Raw genomic sequence first — 16,506 nt, forward strand, 5'->3', positions numbered from 1 at the left:
AGTGATGAGCTTTGAAGCCACTATGGTGTTGAACGCTGAGCTGTAGTCAATGAATAGCATTCTCACGTAGGTGTTCCTCTTGTCCAGGTGGGAAAGGGCAGTGTGGAGTGCAATAGAGAATGCATAATCTGTGGATCTGTTGGAGTGGTATGCAAATTGGAGTGGGTCTAGGGTTTCTGGGATAATGGTGTTGATGTGAGCCATGACCAGCCTTTCAAAGCACTTCATGGCTACAGACGTGAGTGCTACGGGTCGGTAGTCATTTAGGCAGGTTACCTTAGTGTTCTTGGGCACAGGGACTATGGTGGTCTGCTTGAAACATGTTGGTATTACAGACTCAGTCAGGGACATGTTGAAAATGTCAGTGAAGACACTTGCCAGTTGGTCAGTGCATGCTCGGAGTACATGTCAAGGTAATCCGCCTGGCCCTGTGGCCTTGTGAATGTTGACCTGCTTAAAAGTCTTACTCACATCGGCTACAGAGAGCTTGGTCATCACATAGTCATCCGGAACAGCTGATGCTCTCATGCATGCTTCAGTGTTGCGTGCCTCGAAGCGAGCATAGAAGTGATTTAGCTCGTCTGGTAGGCTTGTATCACTGGGCAGCTCGCGGCTGTGCTTCCCTTTGTAGTCTGTAATAGTTTTCAAGCCCTGCCACATCCGACAAGCATCAGAGCCGGTGTAGTACGATTCAATCTTAGTCCTGTATTGACGCTTTGCCTGTTTGATGGTTCGTCGGAAGGAATAGGGGATTTCTTATAAGCGTCCGGGTTAGAGTCCCGTTCCTTGAAAGCGGCAGCTCTACCCTTTAGCTCAGTGTGGATGTTGCCAGTAATCCATGGCTTCTGGTTGGGGTATGTATGTACGGTCACTGTGGGGACGACGTCATCGATGCACTTATTGGTGGAGCCAGTGACTGATGTGGTGTACTCCTCAATGCCATCAGAAGAATCCCGGAACATATTCCAGTCTGTGCTAGCAAAACAGTCCTGTAGCTTAGCATCTGTGTCATCTGACCACTTCCTTATTAACCGAGTCACTGGTGCTTCCTGCTTAGTTTTGGCTTATAAGCAGGAATCAGGAGGATAGAGTTTGGTCAGATTTACCAAATGGAGGGCGAGGGAGAGCTTTGTACACGTCTCTGTGTGTGGAGTAAATGTGGTCTAGAGTTTTTTCCCCCTCTGGTTGCACATTTAACATGCTAGTAGAAATGAGGTAGAACAGATTTAAGTTTCCCTGCATTAAAGTCCCCGGCCACTAGGAGTGCTGCCTCTGGATGAGCGTTTTCCTGTTTACTTATGGCCTTATACAGCTCATTGAGTGCAATCTTAGTGCCAGCATCGGTTTGTGGTGGTAAATTGACAGCTACGAAAAATATAGATGAAAACTCTCTTGGTAAATAGTGTGGTCTACAGCTTATCATGAGATACTCTACCTCAGGCGAGCAAAACCTCGAGACTTCCTTAGTATTAGATTTTATGCACCAGCTGTTGTTTACAAATATACACAGACCGCCACCCCTTGTCTTACCGGAGTCAGCCGTTCTATCCTGGCGATGTAGCGTGTATCCCGCCAGCTGTATGTTATCCATGTTGTCGTTCAGCCACGACTCGGTGAAACATAAGATATTACAGTTTTTAATGTCCCGTTGGTAGGATAACCGTAATCTTAGGTCGTCTAATTTATTTTCAAATTATTGAACATTGGCTAATAGGATTGATGGAAGAGGCAGTTTACTCGCTCGCCGTCGGATCCTAACAAGGCACCCCGACCTACGTCCACGATATCTCTGTCTCTTTCTCATGCGAGTTACAGGGATTTGGGCCTTGTCGGGTGTCTGTAGGATATCCTTCACGTCCGACTCGTTGAAGAAAAAATCTTCGCCCAATACGAGGTGAGTAATCGCTGTCCTGATATCCAGAAGTTATTTTTGGTCAAGGTCGAGGTTATTGAATAAGGGTTTGTGCGTGCGTGTGTATACGGTCATTTCCATGTAAAAAGACCCATGAGCACCAACATGTGAAGTTTATAGGAGCATATGAAATTTGGTGTCAAATGAAAGCTAAGAGTCTATATTTTTGCAAAATGAAGGCATAGATATGGTTTTTCAACCATTTTCCATCTTAAAAATCCATCTTTGATTGCTGGTCACAAAGATGGAAAAGGGGTCTTAAAAAACATATACTAGACAAAGTCTTAAGATAATAGAAATGCATCACAACACAATAATGTTGAAGTAAAGGCCCCTGCCAACAAATATTAACATTTATATTTAGTTTTGCAGAAATTATTTGCTTTCTGTAAGTTTAAGAAATATAGCCTAGTGTCTTGTCATTCTGTTACCAAAAACTCACATATCTTTAATATATTTTCTAATTTCTCTCTTTAATATATTTTCTAATTTCTCTCCTTCATGAGGGAGGATTATGAAAGTTCACAGAAGTAACAAGTAAATGTAGACTGTACTCTACTTTTCTTTACTGAACTGTGCTGTACTCTACTGTGCTGTATTTTGATATCCAAACTTGTGAAACATTGACATCTATGATTGGTACAGATTTGGTCTAGTCTGGACCAACCAGATTTGGTCTTGATTGGGGGCGGAGCTCATTAGAATAATATGCAAAGGAGGATATTACATTTTTCTACCTTTGAGTACCTATTCAGGATACATCACCATGAAGAGTCCCCTGTAGGTCAGTAGAGCATGGCGCTTGCAACGCCAGGGTTGTGGGGGTTCGTTTCCCACGGGGGGCCAGTATGAAAAATGTATGCACTCACTAACTGTAAGTCACTCTGGATAAGAGCGTCTGCTAAATGACTAAAATGTAAGAGAATAACATTCATAATTATGCATTTCTGTATAGTACAGATCAAGGACCCATGATGTCATTCTGTTACCGGGTGTTAATCCACCTCACTTACTGTAGTTCAATAAAGTAGTAGTTTTTCTGAGTAGTAGTTTTTGGAAAACTGATTTTACTGTCATTCTGTTACTGAACTTTGCATCTGCACTGTTCTTCAACTAAACCTGTTTCAGTAAAATGTTCAGAGGCAATAGTTAAAAGTAGACATACATATAGGTGTATGGCTTCTTAAACTTTGCAATCAATTATTTTTGTTTGGCATACATTTTAAAGTGAAAAGGTGAGTCTCAGCGTCACTCTTTTACTGTGGAATTGCCCATACAATAATAATACATGGGTTTTAAATAGCAATCTTAAAGGACCCAAATATGCTAGTCACTAGTCTAGTCCAAATCAATAGTTTCATCTAAAATTCATCTAGATGGTTGTAAAGTCGTCTCAAATAAAACTGTGAAGGACCTCGGTGTTACTCTTGACCCTGATCTCTCTTTTGACGAACATATCAAGACTGTTTCAAGGACAGCTTTTTTCCATCTACGTAACATTGCAAAAATCAGAAATTTTCTGTCCAAAAATGATGCAGAAAAATTAATCCATGCATTTGTTACTTCTAGGTTAGACTACTGCAATGCTCTATTTTCCGGCTACCCGGATAAAGCACTAAATAAACTTCAGTTAGTGCTAAATACGGCTGCTAGAATCCTGACTAGAACCAAGAAATTTGATCATATTACTCCAGTGCTAGCTTCCCTACACTGGCTTCCTGTTAAGGCAAGGGCTGATTTCAAGGTTTTACTGTTAACCTATAAAGCGTTACATGGGCTTGCTCCTACCTATCTTTCCGAGTTGGTCCTGCCGTACATACCAATACGTACGCTACGGTCACAAGACGCAGGCCTCCTAATTGTCCCTAGAATTTCTAAGCAAACAGCGGGAGGCAGGGCTTTCTCCTATAGATCTCCATTTTTATGGAACAGTCTGCCTACCCATGTGAGAGACGCAGACTCGGTCTCAACCTTTAAGTCTTTACTGAAGACTTATCTCTTCAGTAGGTCATATGATTGAGTGTAGTCTGGCCCAGGAGTGTGAAGGTGAACGGAAAGGCTGGAGCAACGAACAGCCCTTGCTGTCTCTGCCGGGCCGGTTCCCCTCTCCACTGGGGTTCTCTGCCTCTAACCCTGTTGCAGGGGCTGAGTCACTGGCTTGCTGGTGCTCTTTCATGCCGTCCCTGGGAGGGGTGCGTCACTTGAGTGGGTTGAGTTACTGACGTGATCTTCCTGTCTGGGTTGGCGCCCCCCTTGGTTTGTGCTGTGGTGGAGACCTCTGTGGGCTATACTCGGCCTTGTCTCAGGATTGTAAGTTGGTGGTTGGGGATATCCCTCTAGTGGTGCGGGGGCTGTGCTTTGGCGGAGTGGGTGGGGTTATATCCTTCCTGTTTGGCCCTGTCCGGGGTTTCTTCGGATGGGGCCACAGTGTCTCCGGACCGCTCCTGTCTCAGCCTCCAGTATTTATGCTGCAGTAGTTTATGTGTCGGGGGGCTGGGGTTAGTTGGTTATACCTGGAGTACTTCTCCTGTCTTATCCAGTGTCCTGTGTGAATTTAAGTATGCTCTCTCTAATTCTCTCGTTCTCTCTTTCTCTCTGAGAACCTGAGCCCTAGGACCATACGTCAGGACTACCGGGCATGATGACACCTTGCTGTCCCCAGTCCGCCTGGCCTTGCTGCTATTCCAGTTTCAACTGTTCTGCCTGCGGCTACGAAACCCCTACCTGTCCCAGACCTGCTGTTTTCAACTCTTTAATGATCGGCTATGAAAAGCCAACTGAGAGACCTGAGCCCTAGGACCATACGTCGGGACTACCGGCCGTGGTGACTCCTTGCTGTCCCCAGTCCGCCTGGCCTTGCTGCTATTCCAGTTTCAACTGTTCTGCCTGCGGTTATGGAACCCCTACCTGTCCCAGACCTGCTGTTTTCAACTCTTAATGATCGGCTATGAAAAGCCAACTGAGATTTATTCCTGATTATTATTTGACCATGCTTGTCACTTATGAACATTTTTGAACATCTTGGCATGGTTCTGTTATAATCTCCACCCGGCACAGCCAGAAGAGGACTGGCCACCCCTCATAGCCTGGTTCCTCTCTAGGTTTCTTCCTAGGCTTTCGCCTTTCTAGGGAGTTTTTCCTAGCCACCGTGCTTCTACACCTGCATTACTAGCTGTTTGGGGTTTTAGGCTGGGTTTCTGTACAGCACTTCGAGATATTAGCTGATGTAAGAAGGGCTATATAAAATAAAATTGATTGATTGATTGAATAGTCTTACCCGGGTCTCGAAGAACTTCTCCAGGACCTGTAGCTCCTCCTGTGACCAGGGCCCGGCATTCTCGGGGGTGACTTTGAGCTGCAAGGTCTGGTAGGACTTTGGGTTGAGCGCCACGCGACACTTCAACACCTCTGTCTTGAACATGATCACACCCGGCTCATTAGAGTTCACGATGGACAGCTGAAGAAAAAGAGAGAGAGTGAGAGGAGAGAGAGAAGGGAGAGGAGAGAAAAGGGAGAAGAGAGAGAAAGGATTATTATAATATAGAAAAATGACTGACAAAAAACCAAAGGTAAATACAAGGGAGAGTTTGTTCCACATTAGTTCTATAAAGTAACATAATCTTCAGAGCGATATGGACCTTTTCAAAGGGTCCAATTTTAATGGGGGTAGGATATTAGCCTCTATCTACTCAAGACTAGGGTTTAATATGTTCCCTGTATTTTACAAACGTTCCATCCCGAGAATAAATCTATTTTCTCCCGGGTAACCCGATATTTCCCGCCAAAACCGGAAATGTCATTCAAAAGCATTATAAAGCATATAAAAAGCCCTATGTCTGGATTTGATTAGAGCTTTGATCGAATTTTCAAGCCTGATGCTACCTGAGCCTGATGAGCCATACATTTAAAGAGCCCAAGTCCAAAAAAGCCCAAATGATTGTGCCGTTATCCAATACATACACTACCGGTCAAAAGTTTTAGAACACCTACTCATTCAAGGGGTTTTTCTTTATTTTACCATTTTCTATATTGTAGAATAATAGTGAAATCATCAAAACTATGAAATAACACATATGGAATCATGTAGTAACCAAAAAAGTGTTCAATCAAAATGTTATATTTGAGATTCTTCAAATAGCCACCCTTTGCCTTGATGACAGCTTTGCACACTCTTGGCATTCTCTCAACCAGCTTCACCTGGATTGCTTTTCCAACAGTCTTGAAGGAGTTCCCACATATGCTGAGCACTTGTTGGCTGCTTTTTCTTCACTCTGCGGTCCGACTCATCCCAAACCATCTCAATTTGGTTGAGGTCAGGGGACTGTGGAGGCCAGGTCATCTGATGCAGCACTCCATCACTCTCCTTCTTGGTAAAATAGCCCTTACACAGCCTGGAGGTGTGTTGGGTCATTGTCCTGTTGAAAAACAAATGATAGTCCCACTAAGCCCAAACCAGATGGGATGGCATATCGCTGCAGAATGCTGTGGTAGCCAAGCTGGCTAAGTGTGCCTTGAATCACAGTTTCAACAGCAGAGCACCCCCACACCATAACACCACCTCCTCGATGCTTTACGGTGGGAAATACACATACAGAGATTATCCGTTCACCCACACCGCGTCTCACGGCAGTTGGAACCAAAAATCTCAAATTTGGACTCATCAGATCGAAGGACACATTTCCACCGGTCTAACGTCTATTGCTCGAGTTTCTTGGCCCAAGCAGGTCTCTTCTTCTTATTACTGGTGTCCTTTAGTAGTGGTTTCTTTGCAGCAATTCGACCATGAAGGCCTGATTCACACAGTCTCCTCTGAACAGTTGATGTTGAGATGTGTCTGTTACTTGAACTCTGTGAACTTATCCTCTGCAGCAGAGGTAACTCTGGGTCTTCCATTCCTGTGGCGGTCCTCATGAGAGCCAGTTTCATCATAGCGCTTGATGGTTTTTGCGACTGCACTTGAAGAAACTTTCAAAGTTCTTGAAAATGTCCATATTGACTGATCTTCATGTCTTAAAGTAATGATGGACTGTCATTTCTCTTTGCTTATTTCAGTTGTTCTTGCCATAATATGGACGTGGTCTTTTACCAAATAGGGCTATCTTCTGTATACCACCCCTACCTTGTCACAACACAACTGATTGGCTCAAACGCATTAAGAAGGAAAGAAATTCCACAAAATAACTTTTAAGAAGGCACACCTGTTAATTGAAATGCATTCCAGGTGACTACCTCATGAAGCTGGTTGAGAGAATGCCAAAAGTGTGCAAAGCAGTCATCAAGGCAAAGGCTGGCTATTTGAAGAATTGTTTAACACTTTTTTGGTTACTACATGATTCCATATGTGTCATTTCATAGTTTTGATGTCTTCACTATTATTCTACAATGTAGAAAATTGTAAGAATAAAATAAAACCCTTGAATGAGTAGGTGTTCTAAAACTTTTGACCAGTAGTGTATATAATATAGGCTACTGCACATTATGCACAACAGAAAAACATAAAAGCCCATTGATGTAGCTAGCTATATGCTCTCTTGGGTAAATAAATGCAACTAGTTCCAGTAGGCTAATCTTTTTGAGTGTGAACTGTATTACTGTACTATACCGTAGCCTATTATATAGACCAGATTTACGTTCAAACCATGATAAAGCAGGGAGAGAACATGCGATTCTGGTGCAGCACATGCAGCCTAAAAAGTTACAAGTATAGGCTAGCATATATAATTTTTTGATTTAAATATAATAGGGCCTATTTGTATAATTAGTAGATTGACGCATATACACTACATGACCAAAAGTATGTGAACACCTGCTCGTCGAACATCTCATTCCAAAATCATGGGCATTAATATGGAGTTGGTCCCCCCTTTGCTGCAATAACAGCCTCCACTCTTCTGGGAAGGCTTTCCACTAGATGTTGGAACATTGCGTCGGTGACCGACTTCTATTCAGCCACAAGAGCATTAGTGAGGTCAGGTATTGATGTTGGGCGATTAGGCCTGGCTCGCAGTCGGCGTTCCAATTCATCCCAAAAGTGTTTGATGGGGTTGACGTCAGGGCTCTGTGAAGGCAAGTCAAGTTCTTCCACACCGATCTCAACAAACCATTTCTGTATGGACCTTGCTTTGTGCATGGGGGCATTGTCATGCTGAAACAGGAAAGGGCCTTCACCAAACTGTTGCCACAAAGTTGGAAGGACAAAATAGACTAGAATGTCACTATGCTGTAGTGTTAAGATTTCCCTTCACTGGAACTAAGGGGCCTAGCCCAAACCATGAAAAACAGCCCCAGACCATTATTCCTCCTCCACCAAACTTTACAGTTGGTACTATGCATTCGGGCAAGTAGCGTTGTTCTGGCATCCGCCAAACCTAGATTCGTCCGTCGGACTGCCAGATGTTGAAGTGTGATTCATCACTCCAGAGAATGCGTTTCCACTGCTCCAGAGTCCAATGGCGGAGAGCTTTACACCACTCCAGCCGACGCTTGGCATTGTGATCTTAGGCTGCTCTGCCATGGAAACCCATTTCATGAAGCTCCCGACGAACAGATCTTGTGCTGACGTTGCTTCGAGAGGCAGTTTGGAACTCGGTAATGAGTGTTGCAACCGAGGACAGACCATTTTTATGCGCTACGCGCTTCAGCACACGGCGGTCCCGTTCTGTGAGCTTGTGTGGCCTACCACTTCGCGGCTGAGCCGTTGTTGCGCCTAGATATTTCCACTTCACAACAACAGAACTTACAGTTGACCGGGGCAGCTCTAGCAGGGCAGAAAGTTTACTAACTGACTTGTTGGAAAGGTGGCATCCTATGACGGTGCCACGTTGAAAGTCACTGAGCTCTTCAGTAAGGCCATTCTACTGCCAATGTTTGTCTATGGAGATTGCATGGCTGTGTGCTCGATTTTATACACCTGTCAGCAACGGATGTGGTTGAAATAGCCGAATCCACTAATTTGAAGGGGTGTCCACATACTTTGGTATACATAGTGTATACCTTTCATAATATTTCCCCTAATGTTATTAGCCTACCTCCTCTTTCTCTCTCTATTGTTGCTTAATTCCTTCCTCACTTTCAACAGTTAAATGAAATAGCTTTTCCTGCATGAGACTCCAAAAGCTAAGGAGCGTTTTTTAAGGAGAGAGGCCAGCGGAGCACAGGTGCGTGCGTATTGCGCAAGAGACAGAGGCTATAAGTTAGAAGCTTATTATGCATAACCCATAATTAATTAGCTAAATATAAGGCTAATACTGCATTGAATGTATTACCTGAAAGAGGTAGGAAAGGTAATCTATAAATAGGGCTATATATCATTCTAGAACAGGACTATCTATTCTGGATGCAATTTGAATGGAGTTGGAGAGAGAAAGACTGCGAGAGTGCTCGCGTGTGCACCGATAAGGTGACCCCGAAAGCGAGATTGAGATGGGTAAATTAGACGTGGATTCGGTCTTTGTATTACTGTAGCATAGACTGCTGCAGCAAATGCAGGCCTACTTGTCACAACAAAACAAGTTTCCATGATGAGATGATAGGTCTACATGCATTGTGAACTGCGCTCCATACTGAGATGGGCTGTCTGTCCCCACCCTGAGCAGTGATGATTCATCATGCAGAGGCTGTAGAGAAGCCAGATTTACACATTACATATAATTTAACAGTTCCATTTCACGCCATGCTGTTTATGTAAATAATGTATTATAATTTACCGGTTTCTCGCAGTTATTTATCCCGGGAAAAGTGAATGGTTTTGGACAGTAAATCCCGGTAAATGTGTTCCCCCATTCAAACCTAACTCAGACAGCTTGGGCTGAAGGTTCAAGAGATTCAAGGTTGGAAAAAAGCTGTGGAATAAGGGACAGCCCTGCTGAGAGCCTCTACGGAGGAATTTGACTGAGAGATTAATTAGAGCAGGCTAAATTGCGGTTGATTTGACAGTGAAATGAAGAAATTGGATGAGAGAGATAGCTGGTTAAGCTGAAGAGAGATGGAGTATGAACAAACATTTGATGACAGAGGTAACTCACGTTAGCCTCCAGCTGGATGGGATGGAGAGACAGAGAGATGGAAGGATGAAGAGGGAGAGAAGTGTGAGAAGGCCAGAAATATGTTAAAAACAAAAGCCAGAGAGTGAGTGAGTGAGTGAGAGAGAGACACACAGAGAAAGAGAGAGAGACACACACAGAGAGACTGAACAAGAAAGACAGATGGACTAAACCAAGATGAGTCAACTTCAGATCTCCACCACTCACGTTGGGTTCTAGCTGGATGATCCTCTGCAGGTGGCGTCTCATGATGACCGAGCCCAGGAAGCGCTCCAGCGGCGAGCAGAGGTAACTTCCTGCCAGGCCCGGCACCAGGCAGGGTGTGGGCGAGGGCAGCAGCAATACATGCAAGGCATTGTGGGTGAGGATGGTGGGGATGGAGGCGGCCCAGGAACGCTGAGGTAGCTTACGGGGCGGGGGCATACTGCTGGGCATGGCCCCGGAACCTGGAGAGAGGAAAGGACAGTACAGTTAGCCTAGGGAATGAGGAGACTGAACACATCTTTTAAGATTTCTTTTTTATATACATTCATGCAAAGGTCTTAACAGCCCTTACATTTTAGTAAAAACATTAGATTTTCAGTGGAGTGGATTGTCAGTCAGTCAGGTGTTGTGTATGTGTGTGTGGTACTCACTCGAGCCAGCGCGTGGGGAGTGTGAGGCGTCGGGGATGGGTGAGTGGAGTGAGGGGTTTCCAGGGGACATGCCGTGGATACGAGCCCCAGGAGAGGGCCCTGAGACCTGGGGAGAGCCTGGCCACTGGCCCCTCTGGCTGGGAGACACCATGGCATAAGGGGAGCTGGGGTCCAGAGCACCTGGGAAACATAGACACACGTAGCCAGACACACACACACACCACCATCATCATCAGTACAGTGTCCACTGATATTATCATCCTTATAATCTTCATCATCATCTTATTAATGCAAGTGGCCAGCTACATTGTCTTGAACCCATTACAGTGTACTCAGACAGACAATCACAGACATTTAGACGCACACTGATTGACACAACTTTATCTCTCCCATTCTCTCTCCAATACAAACTCTCCACAGTTAAACCACCACTGTGACCCACTCAACCTGGGGTTCTCAACCACTTGAGAACGGACTAAACAGGTGTCAGAGAACTATCAGAGGGACCGGTGAACAACATCCTATGCACCAGTCCCGGTCCATGGGCCGGAGGTTGGTCTACAGCTCTGCCCAGTCCCATCCTCAGTCTACCCAGGCACAGTGTTTTCTCAACCTGCATTAGGGTCTGGCTATGGTTATACTCCTTGGAGGACCCATCCATTCAGCCCAGCCTGCTACAGCCCAGCCCCCTCCTCTACCACAGCCCAGCCTCATCCTTACCATCCTCTACTCCAGCCCAGTCCCATCCTCTACCCCAGCCCGGCTGGTACCTGTGGTCAGTGCGTTGCGCCACTTACCATGCGGGCTGGCAAAGCTGGTTGGGCCCATAGCTATGCCCAGAGAGGAGGGAGAAGGGGTGGGCCCAAAGGGAGAGGGAGCCCTCAATGCTCCGCTAGGGGAGCCCGACGCATGGATGGTCCCTGCGCACACACACAAACACACACCACACCGACCAATAAGGCTCGTCAGACACGGGCCAATAGGATCAGCTCACACACACACACTCACTCACTCACATACCAGGGTTTCCATTAGCCGGCAATTGTCGATAAAAAAATGTAAAAGCCGATAAATAAAACTGTTGCCGGCCAAAATGACCAATTGCAAAATAATGTTTTTTATTCATTGATGGAAATAACAGTAGATGTAAATACATTTTACCATCATTCTTATTGGTCTATAGGTTCATTTGCATAATGTAGCGGAATTAAATTGGCCTGTGTGTATTTTTGTTTGTCATCATGTACAGTGAGGGAAAAAAGTATTTGATCCCCTGCTGATTTTGTACGTTTGCCCACTGACAAAGACATGATCAGTCTATAACTTTAATGGTAGATTTATTTGAACAGTGAGAGACAGAATAACAACAAAAAAATCCAGAAAGACGCATGTCAGAAATGTTATAAATTGATTTGCATTTTAATGAGGGAAATAAGTATTTGACCCCTCTGCAAAACATGACTTAGTACTTGGTGGATAAACCCTTGTTGGCAATCACAGAGGTTAGACGTTTCTTGTAGTTGGCCACCAGGTTTGCACACATCTCAGGATGGATTTTGTCCCACTCCTCTTTGCAGATCTTCTCCAAGTCATTAAGGTTTCGAGGCTGACGTTTGGCAACTCGAACCTTCAGCTCCCTCCACAGATTTTCTATGGGATTAAGGTCTGGAGACTGGCTAGGCCACTCCAGGACCTTAATGTGCTTCTTCTTGAGCCACTCATTTGTTAACTTGGCCGTGTGTTTTGGGTCATTGTCATGCTGGAATACCCATCCACGACCCATGTTCAATGCCCTGGCAGAGGGAAGGAGGTTCTCACCCAAGATTTGACGGTACATGGCCCAGTCCATCGTCCCTTTGATACGGTGAAGTTGTCCTGTTCGCTTAGCAGAAAAACAGGATCTCTCTGTACTTTGTTCCGTTCATCTTTCCCTCGATCATGACTAGTCTCCCTGTCCCTGAAAAACATCTCCACAGCATGATGCTGCCACCACCATGCTTCACCGTAGGGATGGTGCCAGGTTTCCACCAGACGTGACGCTTGTCATTCAAGCCAAAGAGTTCAATATTGGTTTCATCAGACCAGAGAATCTTGTTTCTCATGGTCAGAGTCCTTTAGGTGCCTTGTGGCAAACTCCAAGCGGGCTGTCATGTGCCTTTTACTGAGGAGTGGCTTCCGTCTGGCCACTCTACCATAAAGGCCTGATTGGTGGAGTGCTGCAGAGATGGTTGTCCTTCTGGAAGGTTCTCCCATCTCCACAGAGGTAATCTGGAGCTCTGTCAGAGTGACCATCGTGTTCTTGGTCACCTTCCTGACCAAGGCCCTTCTCCCCGATTGCTCAGTTTGGCCGGGCGGCCAGCTCTAGGAAGAGTCTTGGTGGTTTCAAACTTCTTCCATTTAAGAATGATGGAGGCAACTGTGTTCTTGGGGACCTTCAATGCTGCAGACATTTTTTGGTAACCTTCCCCAGATCTATGCCTCAACACAATCCTGTCTCGGAGCGCCAAGGAAAACTCCTTCGACCTCATGGCTTGGTTTTTGCTCTGACATGCACTGTCAACTGTGGGACCTTATATAGCCAGGTGTGTGCCTTTCCAAAACATGTCCAATCAACTGAATTTACCACAGGTGGACTCCAATCAAGTTGTAGAAACATCTGAAGGATGATCAATGGAAACAGGATGCACCTGAGCTCAATTCTGAGTCTCATAGCAAAGGGGTTGAATACTTATGCAAATAAACTTGTTTTTGCTTTGTCATTATGGGGAATTGTGTGTAGAATGATGAGGATTTTTATTTATTTAATCAATTTTAGAATAAGGCTGTAACATAACAAAATGTGGAAAAAGGGAAGGGGTCTGAATACTTTCCACGGACTGTATGTAATCAAAGGGCAAACAATTCACACAATGAATGCGCAAGAATTGGCGGGAGACAGCTAAGCCATTCTGGAGAGAGACTCGCCTATATCTTCGCCACACACCCCTCCCCTTCGTCTCAACCTTTTAAATTATACTCAAGACACATCTTGACATATTTTAGATGCTTTTCACTGACAGCCTCAACTCAATAATCAGCTAGGCCTACTGCCACGCGCGCTGCTGAAATTGCGGCCTTCCAAAATAGGCATAGGCCTACGAGCTTGTGATATGAAACAATCCACGGCTATTTTTTACAATAAGCTAATGATCCTTGATTTCTCTGTGGCTAAGTCATGCTTTCTGGTGAAGTATTATGAATAATTGTATTTATTTCTGGAGTAAAAATAATAAGTAATAATTTCGGCAAATTGATTTCCATTTACTTCCCTATTGGACCCACCGCTACAGCATTACTCTCCTTTTCATTCACTTTCTTTCATTACATTTAGTTCATTTTAAGATGCATTACCATATTCTAAATGTGATTTCTGTCATTCTAAGCACCGTGGGTGGACGCCCTAATGGGTTATGCACCCAATGCATACAGGATTTTTTATTTTTTTATGGCTGGTAAATAAAAATCTTCCCGGCCACGTTGTCTGGCGGCACATTTTCCTAACGGAAACCCTGTCACATACATCCATTCATACACACACTCACACACAGACCTGTACACACACACACACACACCCACAAACACACAGGCTAAAGCTGGGCAGCGGACAAAGGCTCTAGGGCTGAGATGAGTGAGCAGGACTGGATGCATGCTTTCTCCCTTCTGGACTCAACTTTCGCACACACACAGTTTGCCATTCAGCATGCGCATGACAGCAGTGGCAGGGTGAACACACACACAGAGAGAGAGAGTGATATCACTTAGCGGGTGGATGATGGGTGAGGAGAGGACCAGATAGCATTTGGTCTCTTTCCTCTGCTCCATGGTGGGCTGCCAAGCACGCGTGGCACAAATAGGGAACACACAGGACACACAACCCTCTCACCTGGGGACTGTGTGGGCATCATGGATGGCGAGGGTGCCACGTTGGGATGGTAAGGGGTGGGCGGGGAGGTGAGGGGAGGGTACACCCCCACAGGACCCCCTCTCATTGGCTGCTGCTGCTGGGCCTGAAATTGGCTCATGAGGGTGTCCATCATGTCGCCGCCAACCGGCGAGGGCGGGTTGTCATCTTCATTGATGGAGCGTCGCCGAGCATCCTGGTTACTGTCAACAAACATGTTGAGGAACGTCTGGTAGAGAGGGAGAGAATCCTTGAGGGGCACTTTCAAATTCCTGATACAATCACACAAACCCACCCAAGCCCTCTCCTCCCTCGTACCTTGAGTCCCGGGGCGGGGTAAAAGCCCTCCACGATCTTGGTGTTGTCAAAGAGGCTGTAGGCCCCGTCTCGTATGGCCACCACCCCGCGGCTGCGGCAGTAGATGTCGATGCAGTACATGTTGCGGAAGGCCAAGCGGATGTGTGTGGGTGACTGGGGCAGGATGGAGAAACACTGGTAGGCTGTGTTGGTGCGCTGCGTCAGCCCCAGCATGGGCACTGTGGGCAGCTTGTTGATGGCATTCAGAGGGGCCTGGGTGTCCGACAGCACCTTGGAGGGGAGAGAAGGAAGTTAGACAATGAACAGAAAATAAATGTAATAGAATTTGTGCCCTTTGATGGAGGGTGTACAAGTACCAGTGTATGTAAGAGTGTGTGCGTGCCCGGACCTGCCCCTGTATAGTTAGGCTCAACCCCAGGTATGTGTGTGCGTGCAGTACCTGTAGTAGCTGGACCACAGTAGGGGTCTTGTTGAACATCTCCTGTAGTTGATGCAGTATAATGTTGTGACAGTTACTACAGCCTGAGTTGGGTCCTACTGTCCCTAGAGAGAGATGAAACCTCTGGGTGCTACTGTTCCACTGGATGGTCACCTAGAGGGGAGAGACAGAAAGAGAGTCTCAATCAATCACATGTATTTATATAGTACTTTTTACAAACAGCAAGGAAACGAAGAAACATACAAGGCAGGTGTTGACATTAAGCTCTCAAAGGCACTTGCACATCAGGCAAGTACATGTAATGTTTTACTTGCCCAAAGGTCATGGTCACTCGCCCCAAAAATCTAATGGTCTGTTACATACATTTTAACATTGTTTGAATGAGTCATCATGACAATATTCTAACCCCTTTTTTACATAACTTGCATGCTAATTCGGTAAGGAAGTTCCCTTACTCAGACAGACTACTGTTGAAAATGTGTGTTAAATAGGGGTGTGACGTTTAAACTAAATTGGGATCGTTAACGTTAAGAACAAATCCCTCACTGAAAAAGCACAGTGAGGTTATCACAACACTACCACTAACAGGTCCCGATCATCATCATAAAGGGAACATTTTTAATTAAACAAACAGCTAACGCAACAATGCCGTAACGTTAGTAGGAGATATGCAACTTTCAAATGATTTTCCACAGATATAAAGCGCCCCGCACGTCATCCTCGTTAACAGTTGAAAAAATGTCAGAGTGAGACAGGGAAGTGACAGCAGCGAAGTCCTGTATGGCAATACTTTGAGAAGTTAAATGAGAAGGTTGTGAAATTCAAACTTTGCGAGGTGGCAGTACATGTGCAATGCTGAAAGGGAGGCCCCCGTGAGACCCAACCTGTTTCTGCCAGCAGTGTGATAAGGGACGGAGTGAGAAAATCACAGCGCTGATTACAGAAATGATTGCAGTTGATATGTAGCCATTGTCAATGGTAGAGGATGTCGGCTTCAGTGTTGCCCTACTGGCATGTCTAGAAAAAGACTACAAGATGCCATGTTGAAAAACTGTTGACGGCCCGGATGGAGAAATTGAACAATGATTGCTCTGCAAGTAGGCCTACAAAGCGTGAGCTCTCAAACACCATACGTGACGCAATAGATGGTTGGACGTCTATGAACACGCTGTCACATCACTGCAACGAGCCATCACATTGATGAGAAGTGGGATATGAAG

The 16,506-nt window shown here is 45.3% G+C and overlaps 1 protein-coding gene across 2 annotated transcripts in view; it reads right to left on the bottom strand.

Moving 5' to 3' along the window:
• The window catches only part of med14 (mediator complex subunit 14), a 59,330-nt gene that overhangs the window by 11,608 nt on the left and 31,216 nt on the right, over window positions 1-16,506 (bottom strand). The window contains exons 19-25 of one of the 2 annotated variants that reach the window (XM_045210736.1): window positions 15,287-15,439; window positions 14,848-15,117; window positions 14,512-14,758; window positions 11,387-11,509; window positions 10,590-10,769; window positions 10,162-10,400; window positions 5,190-5,369 (exon numbers count right to left, since the gene is read on the bottom strand). In XM_045210736.1, coding sequence (XP_045066671.1) covers window positions 5,190-5,369; window positions 10,162-10,400; window positions 10,590-10,769; window positions 11,387-11,509; window positions 14,512-14,758; window positions 14,848-15,117; window positions 15,287-15,439 — 1,392 coding nt within the window. The remainder of the gene's footprint in view (window positions 1-5,189; window positions 5,370-10,161; window positions 10,401-10,589; window positions 10,770-11,386; window positions 11,510-14,511; window positions 14,759-14,847; window positions 15,118-15,286; window positions 15,440-16,506) is intronic. The other variant, XM_045210737.1, reaches the window with a different exon arrangement.

Source organism: Coregonus clupeaformis, chromosome 4 (assembly GCF_020615455.1).
Source record: "Coregonus clupeaformis isolate EN_2021a chromosome 4, ASM2061545v1, whole genome shotgun sequence".
NCBI classification, from domain to species: domain Eukaryota; kingdom Metazoa; phylum Chordata; class Actinopteri; order Salmoniformes; family Salmonidae; genus Coregonus; species Coregonus clupeaformis.